This window comes from Lactuca serriola, chromosome 5 (assembly GCF_051521515.1).
Source record: "Lactuca serriola cultivar US96UC23 chromosome 5, Lser_US96UC23_V15, whole genome shotgun sequence".
In the NCBI taxonomy this organism is placed as follows: Eukaryota; Viridiplantae; Streptophyta; class Magnoliopsida; order Asterales; family Asteraceae; genus Lactuca; species Lactuca serriola.
In genome coordinates this window covers 276,459,871-276,476,501 of record NC_136412.1, presented here as the reverse complement: position 1 = coordinate 276,476,501, position 16,631 = coordinate 276,459,871, and the positions used below count along the sequence as shown (strand labels likewise).

Here is a 16,631-nt window from a genome sequence, read left to right as displayed (position 1 = left end):
AAAATCATGAACAATAATATATTCGGTTTTTTTTTCGATAAAAAACATGGCCTAAAAAAATTAAACGGAAAAAAATAGATTTTGTTATAATCTCGTGCATGTAAATCCATTGTAAAAGTGTACAACCTTTTTTTTGACGTTAATCACTTTAAATTCCGACGTTTTAAATTGATTTGATTGATTAATTAATAATGTTAATGTATTGAATTTTTACTGTATATTCATTTTCACAAACCGAAGTAATACATTGTCCCCGTACTAGCTTTATTGTTTAATTTTATGTAATAATAATAGAATATCCCTCTATATATAACACCCCATGCCTACCTTTTGAACAATCCTCCCCAAAGTTCACCTTTTCCGTTGACGAGCTTTGAGCCTTTTAACGGCTGCAATCACGGATAGCGGTCTCCTTCAAGCTCCGTCTCCTCCCAATTAATACTTGCATCAGTCAAGTTTCCGATCACATTCTCACCTTTCAGATCTCTTCTGATTTCTTTGTCAGAGTAAGCTACTCATTTACATCATCCCTTTCATTGATTAGTTCATATGTTCCATGGATTCAATTTAATTGTACTAAGACTTGGTCCGACTAAATCACTTGATCTGGCGATATCACTGTAAATCGTGATATTTCCAAGTTATTTCAGTCTGGATTGGTGCGAATACGCGTTTTCTATAATTGTTTGTTTGTTGTACGGATTTATAGTTGCGATTTGAACTTACGAACTAAATCGCGTTATTGTGCTCGCAGTCGCAGGGTAGAAAATGGCAGGGACACATCTCCATGGAACTCTTCATGCCACGATCTACGAGGTTGATCAGATTCATGGCTATGGCGGTGGGCGTAATCTATTCGGGAAGGTATATTCTAAGTTTTTTTTATTATTATCTGAATCTGGGATGTCAATTTCATTCTTCTACATCGATTGAAACTTCGCATAATCGCATCCTTTTCTCAATGTAGGCAACATATATCGAACTTTATGTTGGTTAATTTGTTTTTATTTTGAATAACAGGATCAGATGCATATTTACTTATTTAGTTCCTGGCTTAGAGATCACATAGCTATTCTTCTAGTTCGGCAGTATATAATAACATAAAGACAAACGAATACAGTTTCATCTTTTTAGTTTCTTGACAATTGGATGAGATTTGATACGTGATTTTCTTGGATGATCATTGAGATGATTGTTGGACCCTCTGAGAGTGACATTAAATTCGTTCAATCATACATTCAGTTATAGATATTTTAATTCAGACACGTTGTTTCTTAATTTGAATGATTCTGGTCGTGTATGTGCAAGTATAATTTATTCACACAATTTGCTTCTTAATTTGAATTATTCTTCTCATCAAGTGAAAATATATTACAATTTTTTACACAAACAAGGGAAACTTAAATTATAAAGAAATCCCTCTTCGTTTAACATCATATCCTCATTGTTCTCATTTTCCTGCTTTTATTTACCTTTTTCCTTGTTCTGTTTTTAGTTTTTCTTGCTTTATTCTGTTATTGTATAAGATTTTGTTTCTTTAATTGGCTTATTACCTGTATACAATCGAGTAACAGTTCTACCTTTCACGTTTAATTCTTTTAACTTATCAAAATCAGAATATACACAAACATTTGCGATTTATCCATCCATATTTTAGTGAAATTTCTCAATGATGCATTCTTCTTGCAGTTGATGTCCAACATAGAGGAGACAGTTGGATTCGGGAAAGGAACCCCAAAAATGTACGCAACAATCGATCTAGACAAATGCAGAGTAGGTCGAACAAGATTACTAGAAAACGAACCAGAAAACCCAAAATGGAATGAATCTTTCCACATTTACTGTGCCCATTTAGCTTCTGACGTAATCTTCACTGTAAAAGACGATAACCCCATTGGTGCAACCCTAATCGGAAGAGCTTACATTCCTATCGAAGAGGTTCTAGATGGAGAAGAAGTAGATCGATGGGTTGAAATCTTGGATGATGAAAAAAACCCGATTGAATCCGGTTCAAAAATCCATGTCAAACTACACTACTTCGATGTCACCCAAGATCGTAACTGGGATCACGGAATCAAAAGCTCCAAGTATCCCGGAGTCCCCTATACTTTCTTTTCTCAGAGACAAGGTTGTCGGGTTTCATTGTATCAAGACGCTCATGTCCCTGATAATTTCATCCCCAAAATACCCCTTTCCAATGGCAAGTATTACGAACCACAGAGATGTTGGGAAGATGTGTTTGATGCAATCACAAATGCGAAACACTTCATTTATATCACTGGGTGGTCTGTTTACACTGAGATTTCTTTGATAAGGGATTCAAGGAGACAAAAGGAAGGAGGTGACGTCATACTCGGTGAGCTTTTGAAGAAGAAAGCAAGCGAAGGTGTTAAGGTGCTTATGCTTGTGTGGGACGACAGAACTTCTGTCGATGTGTTGAAGAAAGATGGATTAATGGCGACTCATGATGAAGACACTGAAAACTTTTTCAATGGTTGTGAAGTGAATTGCGTTTTATGTCCACGTAATCCAGATGATGGTGGAAGTTTCATTCAGGACCTTCAAATTTCAACAATGTTCACTCACCACCAGAAAATTATAGTCGTGGATGCTGAAATGCCGAATGGGGATACAGAAAGGCGGCGCGTGGTGAGTTTTGTCGGTGGACTTGATCTGTGTGACGGACGTTACGATACGCCGTTTCATTCTCTTTTCCGAACGTTGGACACCGCTCACAGCGGCGATTTCCACCAGCCTAACTACGTCGACGGGAGCATCACGAAAGGTGGGCCACGTGAGCCATGGCACGACATCCATTCGCGACTCGAAGGTCAAATCGCGTGGGATGTTTTGTTCAACTTCGAACAACGATGGAAAAAACAAGGTGGGAAGAACATTCTGGTTAACTTTAGAGAGCTTGATGACATCATCATCCCGCCGTCTCCCGTCATGCTCCCTGACGACGAAGAAACATGGAACGTCCAGTTATTCCGGTCGATCGACGGTGGTGCTGCGTTTGGGTTTCCGGAGACGCCAGAAGAGGCGGCGAAATCGGGACTTGTGAGCGGGAAAGATAACATAATCGATCGGAGTATTCAAGATGCTTACATCCACGCGATTCGTCGAGCGAAGAACTTTATTTACATCGAGAATCAGTATTTTCTAGGAAGCTCTTTCGGATGGAATTGCGATGATATCAAGGTTGAAGATGTGGGAGCGTTACATTTAATCCCAAAAGAACTTTCGTTAAAGATTGCGAGCAAGATCAACGCCGGAGAGAAGTTTACCGTTTATGTTGTGGTTCCGATGTGGCCGGAGGGGATCCCGGAGAGTGCTTCCGTTCAGGCGATACTTGACTGGCAAAGGAGGACGATGGAGATGATGTATAAAGATATTATTCAAGCTTTACAAAACAAAGGGCTTGAAGACGACCCTAGAGATTACCTCACATTCTTTTGCCTTGGGAATCGTGAAATGAAAAAGGATGGTGAGTATGAACCTTCGGAGGCTCCGGAGCCGGAATCAAATTACCATAAAGCCCAACAAGCCCGACGCTTTATGATCTACGTCCATGCCAAAATGATGATAGGTAATCAACAAATTGAACCAAAAACTAAAAAAATAAAATATAACTAACATTATTGTATTTATTGCAGTTGATGACGAATATATAATAGTGGGATCTGCGAACATTAATCAACGATCAATGGATGGGGCACGGGATTCTGAAATAGCAATGGGAGCTTACCAACCTCATCATCTTGCTACACGCACACCCGCAAGGGGTGAAGTTCATGGTTTCCGTATGGCGTTATGGTATGAGCATCTTGGCATGCTTGATGACAGCTTTCAGCATCCAGAGAACATTGAGTGTGTGAAAAAAGTTAACCAAATTGCGGATAAATACTGGGATCTATACGCTGATGAGACTCTTGAAACTGATCTCCCTGGTCACTTGCTTCGTTATCCGGTCGGTGTTACTAGTGAAGGAGACGTGACCGAACTGCCCGGAGCGGAGTTTTTCCCGGATACGAATGCGCGTGTTCTTGGAGTGAAATCTGATTACCTTCCTTCGATTCTAACTACTTAAACAAGGTATATTGCTGTTGATCTTACGTGTTTGTGTTTGAATAAAATTCTAATCTTGTTTGCTTACCTCACTCAACAATAACATTATATTATCTTTCATGTTTTTTTTTTCAACTATACTAGGTGTGCTCTCATATGTAATATTTATGCACTATTGGTGCACAATGCAACGTCTTGTTTTTTTTTTCCTTGTTTATGAAATTCAGAGTTAAGTACAAAGTATAACAATATACATTTTTTTTAATTATCGTAATATCTTACTTTTATTTTAAAATTGAATTATGAAAAATATACCTAGGTATTGAAGGCTTATCTGTGTACAGGGTAAATTTAAAAAAAAAAAAAAAAATTAAAATACAATGTTCTAATAATAAAATTTAAAATTTCTTTTAACTTATTGTTAGGTTTTCAAGTATAATGTTTTAATAAAAAAAATAAAATTACAATGGTTTGATACAGAGAATGAAAATAAAATGATATAATAAATTAATGAATGAAAGTATAAGTATATTGTTATCTGTTATGTATATAGCCAGATTGCCATTAATTTTATTCCTATAAGCTCCACCCATGTGAAGAAGATAAAACACTAAAAGAATAGGCAAAATAGATCACGTTCGGACTCTCCAAAGTTGCTTGATTTTAAATACCAACCCCACATCAAACTATCATTACAATAGACCCGACCCACCCACGATTATATGGTCTACAGCCGCCGCTTAAACGCAACCAGATATATAACAACTCTAGTTGAAGTTGATCAACAACTTGTACAAACGACTACATTCTACCCCTCTTTATGACCATATTATTCGTTTCATTTTAAAATCTCATCATAATTCAACCCAATAAAAAATGTCATATGTTTGGAGTTTACATTAGGCGTTGTGTTGGCAACAACCGTAGTAGTTTTCGGTATAGAAAGAAAGTGTGGTTTTTCAGCGATATAAGGAGGTAATAATTCATATATGAGATCTCAAGTTCCTATATATGAGATCTCATGAAAGTTCCTTATTCCCCATGTTGGCCATGAGACTCATGATGACGTTTACCCTTCAGAATTACGTTTATTATGAACGACACAACAAAGTGATTCTTAGATTTCATGATTGATTATGCACAATCAAGGTGAAAAAATAATCAATGTTCTATAACATGTCTAGAGTGGTTTACGACTGCCTATTAAGTGTTTCAATTAAGCGAATTGATCAACGGTTGAGAGTACATGTACTCGAGTTGTAAACGAAAAGAATGAAAACGGACAATTATCATATTCTCAAGCAAGGGAGGGATATCTATCAACAAGGGCGGAGCCAAATATATATATATATATATATATCAACAAGGGCGGAGCCAAATATATATATATATATATATATATATATATATATATATATATATATATATATATATATATATCATTTTGAAGACCCTATGTAAAAAGAGAAAATTGGTCCCTAGGTATAATTTTTTTTATATATAAGAAAAATAAATTGAAAAAGTTAAACTAAAAACTAAATTAAATTAGCTAAAAATTGAATTGTGCAAATTTATAAAATTTAAGGTGTAAAATATGAAAACTAACTTACTAAAAGAATTTAACTTCTAAATTTGAAGGGGCCAACATGTAACTTTTGAAATGAATTCCTTAAGAAAAACGTGATAGAATGGAACTTGCAGTGGTTTGAGAAAGAGGTAAGGGAGCTTGCACACATAATTTTTTAAATAATTTTAAAAAAAAATTAAGGGGGGGGGGGGGGGAGGGGGGGAGGGGGGGAGGCTGGGCCTACCCTGGTCGACCTTGTCTATCAACTATATAAAGAAACGTTATCCATTCCTCCCAAGTCATAAAAAAAAACTGTCCCTCATACACAATTGCGAATCTAAAACATGAAATTGCATGATTTTTATTTAAGTGAAACCGATAGAAATAAAAATAAAATACAAATAAATGGCAGGTCGGATCGTATATTTTTAAACATGTACCAATAGTTATATTAAAGTTCTTCCAATTGATTGTAACGAGGTCTTATACATTAAAATATATTAATGTCATTATCAATACTTTCAAAAACACTTTTTTCAATATATAACATTAAATTATCACTTAGAAATTGATTACTCATTTTGTTGTGTGTATCATTTTTTATCAACTTCATTACTAAAATGCATGTTCCACATTTGATGTTGCAAAGGTAAGATCAATACAAGTTTCAAGAGAAGATGAATCTTAGGAAAGATTGTATGTTTTTTTTCCTTCGACCATATTTTTGGCAAAGTCCTCAATGCTCTTCAACTGATTAAACCGATTATTTTCTCATACATCCTTAATGTATTTTTTTAAGTTCCAATTCAAGAACTCAAAGATCATATTATGTTGGAAATCCTTTCTAATGAAGTGCAACAATTCCATTAATTTATCTAAATCAAAGGCTTTGAATGATTCACTTGGGTACAAACAAACAATAGAAAGAAGAAAATTTGTGTTGAATTCATTAAAGTGATGGTTTAGCTCTTGAAGTTGCATGTCAATATCCGCCTTAAATACATCAACATGATAGTGGTGTAAGTTGGTAACCTGTAAATAACAAGAATGACAAAACACAATAAAAAATCAACGTGGTATTAGCATACATGACACATTACTAAAATGTGAACCTCTTCGGCGACCGATTCCCTTATAATATGCATCTTTTACATCCATGATTTGAACACCATATTTATCACAAAACAAAGTAACATTTCCTAAAAGTGGCTCAAATCTTACATCCTTCATTTCTTTCAATGTTTTTTAAAGTTACTTACATGATTCACGGAATTTACGATATCCTGGTCTTTTCTTTCTAATTTTGTATTCAAATGCTTTGTGACTCCTATATCAACCATCCAGTGTAGACAAAACTAAAAAATCAATCGATTTTTATGACTTTAAGATGCAAATTGCTTTAGCTTTACAATCACGATCATTATTATCATCATCAAGGTTTTTAAGTACTTCACAAATGGAAGGATATATGGTATGGATATTTACTATAGATGCAAAATGAGAGCCCCATCGAGTATCATATGGTCGTTTTGATACCTACAAGGTTTAAAAACGTACCACTCTCAAGCCCACCTAAAGTTTACTATAAGAAAAGTTAATTAATATAAAACAAATAAAAATAGTTAAATAATCAACCAAGTACAAAGCAAACCTTCGGTCAATGTTGCCAAAACTCAAATTCCACTTTGTGAGCATACCGTAAATAGTAGCTTTTAGTGACAAAGTTGAAATGTCACTAACATTTCCGTAACAACCCAAAATTTTACAGGAAATTTCAACTTTTATAATCATAAATACTAACCACAATTGTTTCCAGAAATCCCATTACATGACCATAATGTTTTAAAAGATCAGAGTATCAAAACTAAATATGAAAACACTGGAGAATGCACGTCGTGCCATCAAGCCGGACCCTTGTCCTTATAACTAGATGTACTTGAAACATCCAAAAAAATTGTAAGCACACACTTAGTGAGTTTCCCGAACACGCAAACATAAAATCACATAATACCATGCATACATACATATAAGTTTGTCATGGACTCCCTCCATGGTCTTCAATGGAATGCCATGGGCTACCCCCATGGTCTTATATCCCCGGGCCATGGGCTCCCTCCATGGTCTTACCAAATGCCATGGGCTCCTTCCATGGTCTACAATAAGTCCACATATAGATCAAATAGCAAACAATTCCATATTCCAATACAACTCATCGCATAACAATTAATGGGTCTGCCTTGGTGCCTTTGACCCATGATTGTTGTGAGAAGACTCACCTTGAATACTGAACGATAACTGACTAGGCCCCGACTCCGACTATCAGCTCTACTCAACCCCTGAACAGAAACAATTCCTTAAATACAACTCAAAATGACCTAAAACCCCTTATAAGTCAAACTTGGTCAAAGACTAAAGTCAAAGGTCAAAGTGAACGGTTCGAGTTGACCCAACTCTTCGAGTTGTCCTTCAACTCGTCGAGTTTCTCCATTAACTACACAGATCGGGAACACTGCCATCAACTCGCCGAGCTCACTAATGAACTCGCCGAGCTAGCCAGAAATCCAACAGCTTAATGCATCAAGCTGTTTCCCTCGAATCTAGGAACTCCAAGTCTCAGATCTCCTCTGAAATGATGTCTAAAAGGGTAAAGTTTCCAACTTTACCCTTAGGGACCATCCAAAATGAGTCAAACCCAAACACTAAACTCATTAGAGTGAGGCTTGACCCATTAAGCCCTTGAACTCTCAAAACATAGTCCCAAAATACAGATCCGACATCCAAAGGCTGGAAAATCACGTAAAGTTTCCAACTTATGTCCATTCATGCTAAAAAGAAATCCTAGGGCTCAAGATTGGCTAAAAGGAACTTATTGCATGAATAGGACCTAGAACTTAGTAAAGCTTGCAACTTTAAGTCAAAAAGGGCCATAACAGGGTCAGATCTCACATAACAACCCCTGGAACACTCAACTTCTTGGACAATCTACCCATGAGCCCAAAATCAAGATAAAACCTTAAAACAAAGAGATCTAAACGATAACAAAGCACGGTATAAACTTGATACCTCCAAAAGACTGCAACAAGTGGGGAAATTCTGGATCTATGTCTTCCCTCCAAGCTTTCACCTCCAACTTCAAAGCTTCTTCAAAAGAGTACAAAAGATCAACACAAGACCCTCCACAAGCTCTCATACTCACAAAATAAGATGATGCACGTTATTAGGGTTTTCTGGATAGAGGAGGCTGGTAAGGAGGCCAACCAAGGGACTTAAGGCCTTTAAATAGGGTGCAACACCCTTAAAATTAGGGCCTCCTTCCCATCTGTAAACTAGCCGAGTTGAAGCACCTCAACTCGCCGAGTTGGTTCATTAACTTCTGCGGCCAACGCCCTCTCGACACGTCGAGTTGGAGCTTCCAACTCATCGAGTCCCGACTAGAAAACACAAACAATTTGAAGAATATGCTCATACCTAAACCAAGCATTACAAGTCTCCCCCATTTGAACTAGACATCATCCTCGAAGTCTGCCGATGTGAAAAGATCAGGATAATGCTTTCTCATCTCGTCCTCCGGCTCCCAGGTCCATTCGGAGCCTCTTCGATGCCGCCATTGCACCTTCACCAGCTTCACCTCTTTGTTACAAAGAGCCTTAGTCTTTCTATCCAGAACTGCAATGGGCTTCTCAACATAATTCAGGCTCTCATCCACCTGAATGTCATTCAATGAAATAACTGCATATTCATCCAATACACACTTCCAGAGCTGAGACACATGGAAGGTGTTATGGATCTGACTCAATTCATCCAGAAGATCCAATCGATAAGCGACCCTGCCAACTCAGGCTTAAATCCTAAACAGTCAAATAAATCGGGGCCCCAGCTTGCCCCTCTTTTGAAACCGAATGATACCCTTCCAAGGTGACACCTTTAGCAAAATAAAATCTCCAACCTAAAACTCAAGATCTGAACGACGCTGGTCAGCCTAACTTTTTTGACGGCTCTGCGTGACTCGCAGTTTGTCACGCACCTGCTAAATTTCTTCCAGAACACGATTCAAGAACAAATCATATGACATTTTGAGTAGAAGATAATAGATCTGAACAAGATTTTTCAATAAAAACGAGATATTAGACCTTTTCTTTTTAGAAACTTACAAAACTTGAAGAACAAGGTGAGATTCATGATGAAATATCACCATAAACAAGATTGATTCTTGCAAAAATCGCTGAGATCTACAAGAACCCGCTCGAATACCATTTGTTAGGAATAATTCTGAGATGACGAATGCAGAATATCAAGAACAATTAGAATCAATCACCACAATATGCAACTAATCTGATAAAGGTTTTTCATGTATTGATTATGAGATTAACATACAGAGAAAACCCTAATCTGGTCAAAAGCTTACACCAAAAGTAAACCTAATGATTATTTATAAGGAACAATAAATATATGCCATAAATATAAAATCTATGCCTAATATAAAACCAATGCCTTAGAAGAGTTCGATTAAGAACTTCTACTGTAAAGGCGCAGTAGGGAATCATAAAATGATTAACCCTAAAAAGGCTTCCCTAAATAACCAAATATGCCAAATCAGTTTCAATATCTCAAATACTCAACAATAAGACCTTGTGTTAAGCACTTATTGGACATGCTAGGTCATAAAGTTGGAGACTTTATGACTCCTAAGAGTATTTTACCCATCAATATGAAGTTTGGATGTAAGGTCTTAAGCCATTAAGCTCATAATGGGATTTTTGGACTTGCGAGGGTTTGCCCCGTGTACACTGAGTACGCCCTGCATATGAGGTCAACCACCCTGATGGTGGTCAACCTACGTGACATCCTGTACATCCCTTTCATTGACTCGGTTGGGTTGACTCAACTATTGTAACTCTTTTAAAGTAATAAAGATGATATATTTGAAAACTATGTGAATTATGTGTATTTATGTGCTTATTACTTATTTATAAATGTATAATAAATAAAAGGATAAAAATAAGCGTCAAAATAAAAGTGTGAGATAAACCCTATATCTTTACATAAAGTTGTAGTGGTCGAAACAAAGATTCCGGAGATATAAAGAACGTCGAAATCCAAGTTATAACGAAGAAGTTATGGTCCGTCGAAGTTTCGCGATGAAAGCGACACGATACCGGGAAGCGTAAATAGTGAATTTATGATAGAGCGAGTTTTAGCCTTAGCGATCTAAACGAAATTCGTAGAATACGTTAAACCAAGAGCGTCCATAAAAAGAACGCCCAAATCTGACTTCGTATGAGATAGTTATGATTTTTCGAAGTTTCGGCTTAACAGTGTACAACCCGAAGTTCGAATATTAGATCAACGGTTTTTAGCCGACACAACCTAAACGAGAATTGAAGATCTCGTTATTTGTAGCCTAACGATAAAAAGACAAAAGAAAAAAGACGTCGGATGAAGAAGTTATGAATTTTTAACAGGCCAATCCTGTCCCGGCCTGTTAATAATATAACTTTTAAAATAAAGTCAAAATCAGCCGACGGAGTCCAAACGAAAGTTGTAGAGTACGTTCCCGCCTTCGTGTGGATATAAAAAACGTCAAAAATGGAGCTAGTACGCGAAAGTTACGAATTTTTAAAGTTTGTAGTCGAACTTGTGAAGCCTGGTGAGGAGCTGGTGACGTGGTAGCATCTGGGCCACCCATCGCTGATGAAGAAACGCGCTTCGGATCTCGCCACGTAGCCCTCCCTATTACACCCCACGTCCGAGGTTGGTACGCCCAACGTACATTCGCTTCTTATCCTTCTGAGTCCGAGTGCGAGCCAGCTGTATGCGAGCTGGCACCCTTATCCGATCTACGCCCAACGTAGCCAAGGATTATGCCCAGCGTAGTCCGAGGCCTCATAGGCTATAAAAGGGGGCTGAGAATTCCGAGTTTTTCACACTAATTCTCTTTCTCTCTCTAATTTCTTTCTCTCTCTAGCTCCCCTAAGCCTCCCTAAACCCTAGGTAAAACCCTTAGCACCCGAAGGAAGCCCCGAGGCTCCTGGAGTCCCGAGAAAAAGGGTCTTTCGGTTTCGAAACGCTGCTCCAAGTGAAGCCCGGTTTTCTTTAAAATCCGTTGTAAGTGAGATACGCCTATGAAATTTTTAATATAGCTTTTAAATAATTATAGTAATGTTATTAGGTCCTTAAAATAATTATTTGGGCTATTATTATGAGTTATATAGAGTGTTGTTTAACGCTTATATAATAATAATAATAGCTAGACTATTAATTAGTCGCGGTTAACGTTAGACTAAACCCTAGTGGTATTGATACTAGGTTTTGTCCGAGGGAAATTGTTTTAACAATAACGAAGTATTGTCCGAGTGCCGAGTCACCACCTTATCAAGTGAGTGCATAGTCACTTTCAGCTTACACATAGATATGAAGTATTTTATATAAATTACGTGCTGTGTGTGCATATTATATGTATACTTCCTATCTATGTTGGATGAATGATTTTATACATGTTTTAAATGATTTAAATTGTATATGTATTTTATATCTACAAAAATTGTCACACCCCCAAACCGGAACGACGGAAACGTTCGGGGGGGGGGGGGGGGGGGGGAGGACATCATGCCCAGTATCACAACAATTGTACAATTGTAATCAAAGCAACAACAACCATTTCATTAATAACATATAGTTTACATTGTAATTGTTTTACATAAGTTTATCTTTCAAAAGCAAACAACAAAACTAAGACTTGGCACTATGATGCTCCGTCTTCTCGAAACCTGTATGCAAACTTGACTTACTAATTTCCTGAGAATACAAGTAGTTTGAAAGAGTATCAGCATTAAAGATGGTGAGTGCATAAGTATTTTTTTGTAAAAGAGATACGTCCTTTTGTTCTTTGGAAAAATGAACGGTTGCCTTAGAGTCTTAAGACCAAGTTATATTTGTGTTTCTCATGTTATTAAAGAACGTTTCAAAATTCGAAAGACTAGTAAGCAAAATATGTTCCTGGTGCGATTTCTCGGTGTGTACCTGTTAGTAAAGTTTTTAGATCAAACGGATCCACTACGTGTTTACTAAGACGCTATTTTCGTAAGTAAATCTCCATACTTAAAATAGTATATGTAGTTTTGTACGTGCATAAAACCCCTTTTTGTGTGGTTCTTAAGTCTCTAATGTTTCCAGAAAATCCTATATTTTCCATAAAGTGGGTTATAGCCTTTATTGAACCAAGGCCGAAATATGTAAGTATAAGCACCATATGTAGTTTACAAGTGTGTAGTTTTGCTATTAAGAAAACTAGTTTGAAGATGTCCTCACTTTGCCAGTGATGACGCTTAACCTGGTAGATTCTGTATTTTCAAAAGGATAGTTTGTAGTCTTTAATGTATTAAGACTCCACTTTTGTAAGTAAATTCCCGTTCTTAAAATAGTATACATGGTTTTAAATGTGCATAAAACTCCTTTTGGTGTGTGCGTATGTGTGTGTGTGTGGTTCTTAAGTCTCCGTAAACTTTATGTTTTGTTAATACCTCATGTGAGTTGTTATAACCATGCTAAAACTCAAATACCTCGTACTCGACGTTCTTCAGGCGTCGGAATTTTTATGACACTTGTCACCACAGACCTGCCGGTCTAGCTGTTGCAAGCAGTTTAGGTGCGGGTTTGTCAGACCCAATATAGATCAATACACAACTATCACGCTCTCCCTACAAGAGATTCTGATTATAACTACATGACTTTTCTGTGGTACTTAGGAGTACCCCGAAGGAGAATACCTCACAAATTTATTCATTAACAAGTTTACGTATTAAGCAACCAAAATCCCTTTTTGTTTGTAAAAGTATGTGTTTTCCTTTTTGTGTAGGTGAATGTGACTAACAAACTATACCTATTATAGTTTAACATGAATGTTTTGTTATGATGTAAAACCTTTATAGTTATGATTTTTATTCCTTAGTGAAATAAAATGTCAATAAAATACTAAGTATACTTAACCCTAGTATTAGGTAATTTGCTCGATATGTTACAAAGTGAGAATAACTCTTAAACTTGTTTTTGGTAATTTTACTCACTATTATCCCTATTTTAGAATATTTATAAAAAAATCATCGTAAGTCGAAAACTGAGTCCGTAAACTCTGAGAGTTTGGAAAGAGAGTCTACTATGTTCATAAAAATTCTTATAATTTTTGGTGGTCTCAAACCAGTGTGAAAACATTCATTTTCACAGACTGGTCCGAATACGTTGCTGCAGTGACAGGCAGTTTTGTAAAAATCACTATAAATTGTAGAAACATCGTATGGAGATGTTCAAGTAGTCATTTTAAAGGTATAAACCTAAAATATTTGCATATTGAACAGTTTTGAAACATATTAAGTTTAAGTTGGGTAAAACAGTTCGTGAACAGGTCACAACTTTTCAGTTGTAAACTGTCAAGTTAAGTTTCAAATATGTTTTGGTGTTTTAACTTGTATTCCCTCCCCCCCCCCCCCACTGAAAACTAAATAAAACTAAAAAATGTAGGGGTATGAACTCACCTTGAGTGATTCTTGAAGAACGGAAGGTCGATGATGAGGAGTATCAAGTCAAGAACACTTGATGAACACGTGAAAGCTTGGATGATCCTAAGAACGATTCTTTGGTGTTAAAATGTGTATAGATGATTCAAGTATGTTTTGAAAACATGGAATAACACTTGAGTTTAGATGGAATAATTACCAAAAGTGAAGTAGTAGCTCAAGAACACTAGCACAAAGTGGTGGGAAGTAGAGAGAAAAGAGCTTTCTTGAGGTGGTTTGAGAAGTGTATAAGTGTTTGATTTGATCAAAGTGAACAAAGAAATCCTCCAGGGATTTCTTTATATAGAGGTTGTTGGAGCAAGTAGCAAGGTTGAAATGATGTTTACCTTGGTTTGTATGATGTGGATAAGGTTAGGCTAATGAGAGGATGACACATGGAAGGCAAGTGGGCACATTTTACCCACTTGTGGGGTAAATATCCTCTTAATATAAAATAATGATTTTTAATTAATAAATCCTTGAGAAATAAATAAAATATGAGTTCTGGGGGTTAAAAATGGTAAAAAAATGAATTTGGTGAAAAAATCCCGTCAAAAACGGGCTTAGGGGGCGAAAGTGGTCGAAAACCGGACAATATGGACCGAACCTGCGAGGTTCAGCTCTAAGGAAGTGAGAACTGAGAGAAGGGAAAGAAGGAACCGAGAGGAGGAGTAAGGGAACGAAGGTGCGAAGCGGGGGAACCGAAGGTGCGAGGCTCGGCTTCTGTTGTCTGCGAGGCTCGATCCGAAATGGCTATGGAAGCGAAATAGACCGAGGGCTCGGTCTATTTCGACTGTAGGAGGCTCGGTTTGCTTGCATACTTCGGTTCGGAAGTTCGGTTCTGACAGACTCGCTTCTGACAAGCTCGGTTCTGAGAGGGTTCGGCTCTAAGAGGTTCGGTTCCTAAGAGGTTCGGCTCCTAAGAGGGGTTTCGGCCCTAATTAGTTGTTTTTCGATATAACTCCTCGTTTCAAGCAGTTTTTGGCCAATTTAAGGTTCGGGATGACCCGAATGATTATAAAACGTTTGAGAGAGATTTGGGAGAGATTTGAGAGAGATTCACTTTTAGCCATTTTCATCGAATAATCTTGCAATGCAAGGTCCGTGGACCCCATTATACTTCGTTTATGATTATTTTAAGTCCCTAAAAGGGTCCATAGTCATGTTTTGATGCGTTTAACTCCCTTCTTAGGGTTTCAGATTGATAAACACATAGTTTTAAAGAGACATTCGAATTCTTGACATACAAATGTATGTTTTCATAGAATAACTTTTAATTATACAAGTATTATACAAGATTGACCAGTTTGACTTGTTGATTTGACTTGACTTGAATTTGACGGTTGTCACAAAAATGTTGGGGTAAAACATGGGTAGATGTAATAGACGATGTGTGATAAAATGATGAGAGGCCTCGATGTTGTTATTGTTGATTTTGTCATCTAGCGGAGTATGGATGACAACCACGGACTCTTCTAGACAGTCCAGTGGAACACTAGCAGGCTCGCAACTTGTAGGTGTTTGTGAACGATGTGTTCACCGGTGTACTCCATCCCCTCATGGTTTCCTTTAGGACATTTATTACTGAGGAACCCCCTTAGTAGTATTGTCCATCCCGATGATGATCCTTAGGCTAGGTCCCTTATGATAGGTGTTTAGGGACGTAAAGTGAGAATAACAGGAACGGGTAATCGGGTTACTGTTGATTGACGAAATTAATAAACTTATTTATTGTCAGTTGAAAACCATATGTGCTCACCAAGCTCCCAAGCCTGACCCACTCAGTTTCATGTATTACAGGTAGCGGCGCTCGAGCATAGACGTGATGTTTTGGATGAGGGATTACAAATATAGGCCTGTAGATATGAAATAATGTAGTAAGGCTTATATTGTATTGTTTATGCTTTTGATCTGTATCGAACATGACATCCCGAGTCTTTTAATGAAATACATTTCATTGGAAATGCTTTTGATAAATCTTCATCATAATTTGTTTTGGGACAAATTCCGCAACACTTTTATTTAAAATGTTACTCTGATTTTCAAACAAGCATAAACAAAATCGGTCTTTTCTGGCTGTAAAAATGGGGATGTCACAACCTTGGTCTTCTAGGGGGAATAGGTGTCGGTTAGAGAGTTGTGATTCGGAGTCGAGACCTCATCAGCTTCTGTTCAGTTTGCAAGGTGAGTTTTCCTCATTGTACTTTATGGTCGAATGCACCAAGGTCGGCCAATTCGATTGTTATCCTGGTTTATCGCATGTTGGTATGCTATAGTGATCTGTTAGATCTGCATCTTGGTATATAGGATGATGTTATGCTTAGTGATCTGTAAGATCTTTCTAATTGTCTGTTGACTAGTTATATGTATGCTTATACGTTATGTATATGTCGACATGGTTTATGTGTGTTTGGGTTGAGGTGGACTAGTGTAGACTGAAGGCCAAA

At 37.1% G+C, this 16,631-nt stretch overlaps 1 protein-coding gene across 1 annotated transcript; it reads left to right on the top strand.

Annotated features, from left to right (window-relative positions):
- The first annotated feature begins 325 nt into the window (after positions 1-325).
- Positions 326-4,273, top strand: LOC145054383 (phospholipase D alpha 1-like). Its single transcript, XM_079002551.1, has 4 exons — positions 326-506; positions 755-864; positions 1,690-3,589; positions 3,657-4,273. Exons 2-4 carry the CDS (start codon positions 769-771, stop codon positions 4,088-4,090), a joined length of 2,430 nt encoding a protein of 809 aa, XP_078858677.1. The 5' UTR covers positions 326-506; positions 755-768; the 3' UTR covers positions 4,091-4,273.
- Positions 4,274-16,631: the final 12,358 nt, after the last annotated feature.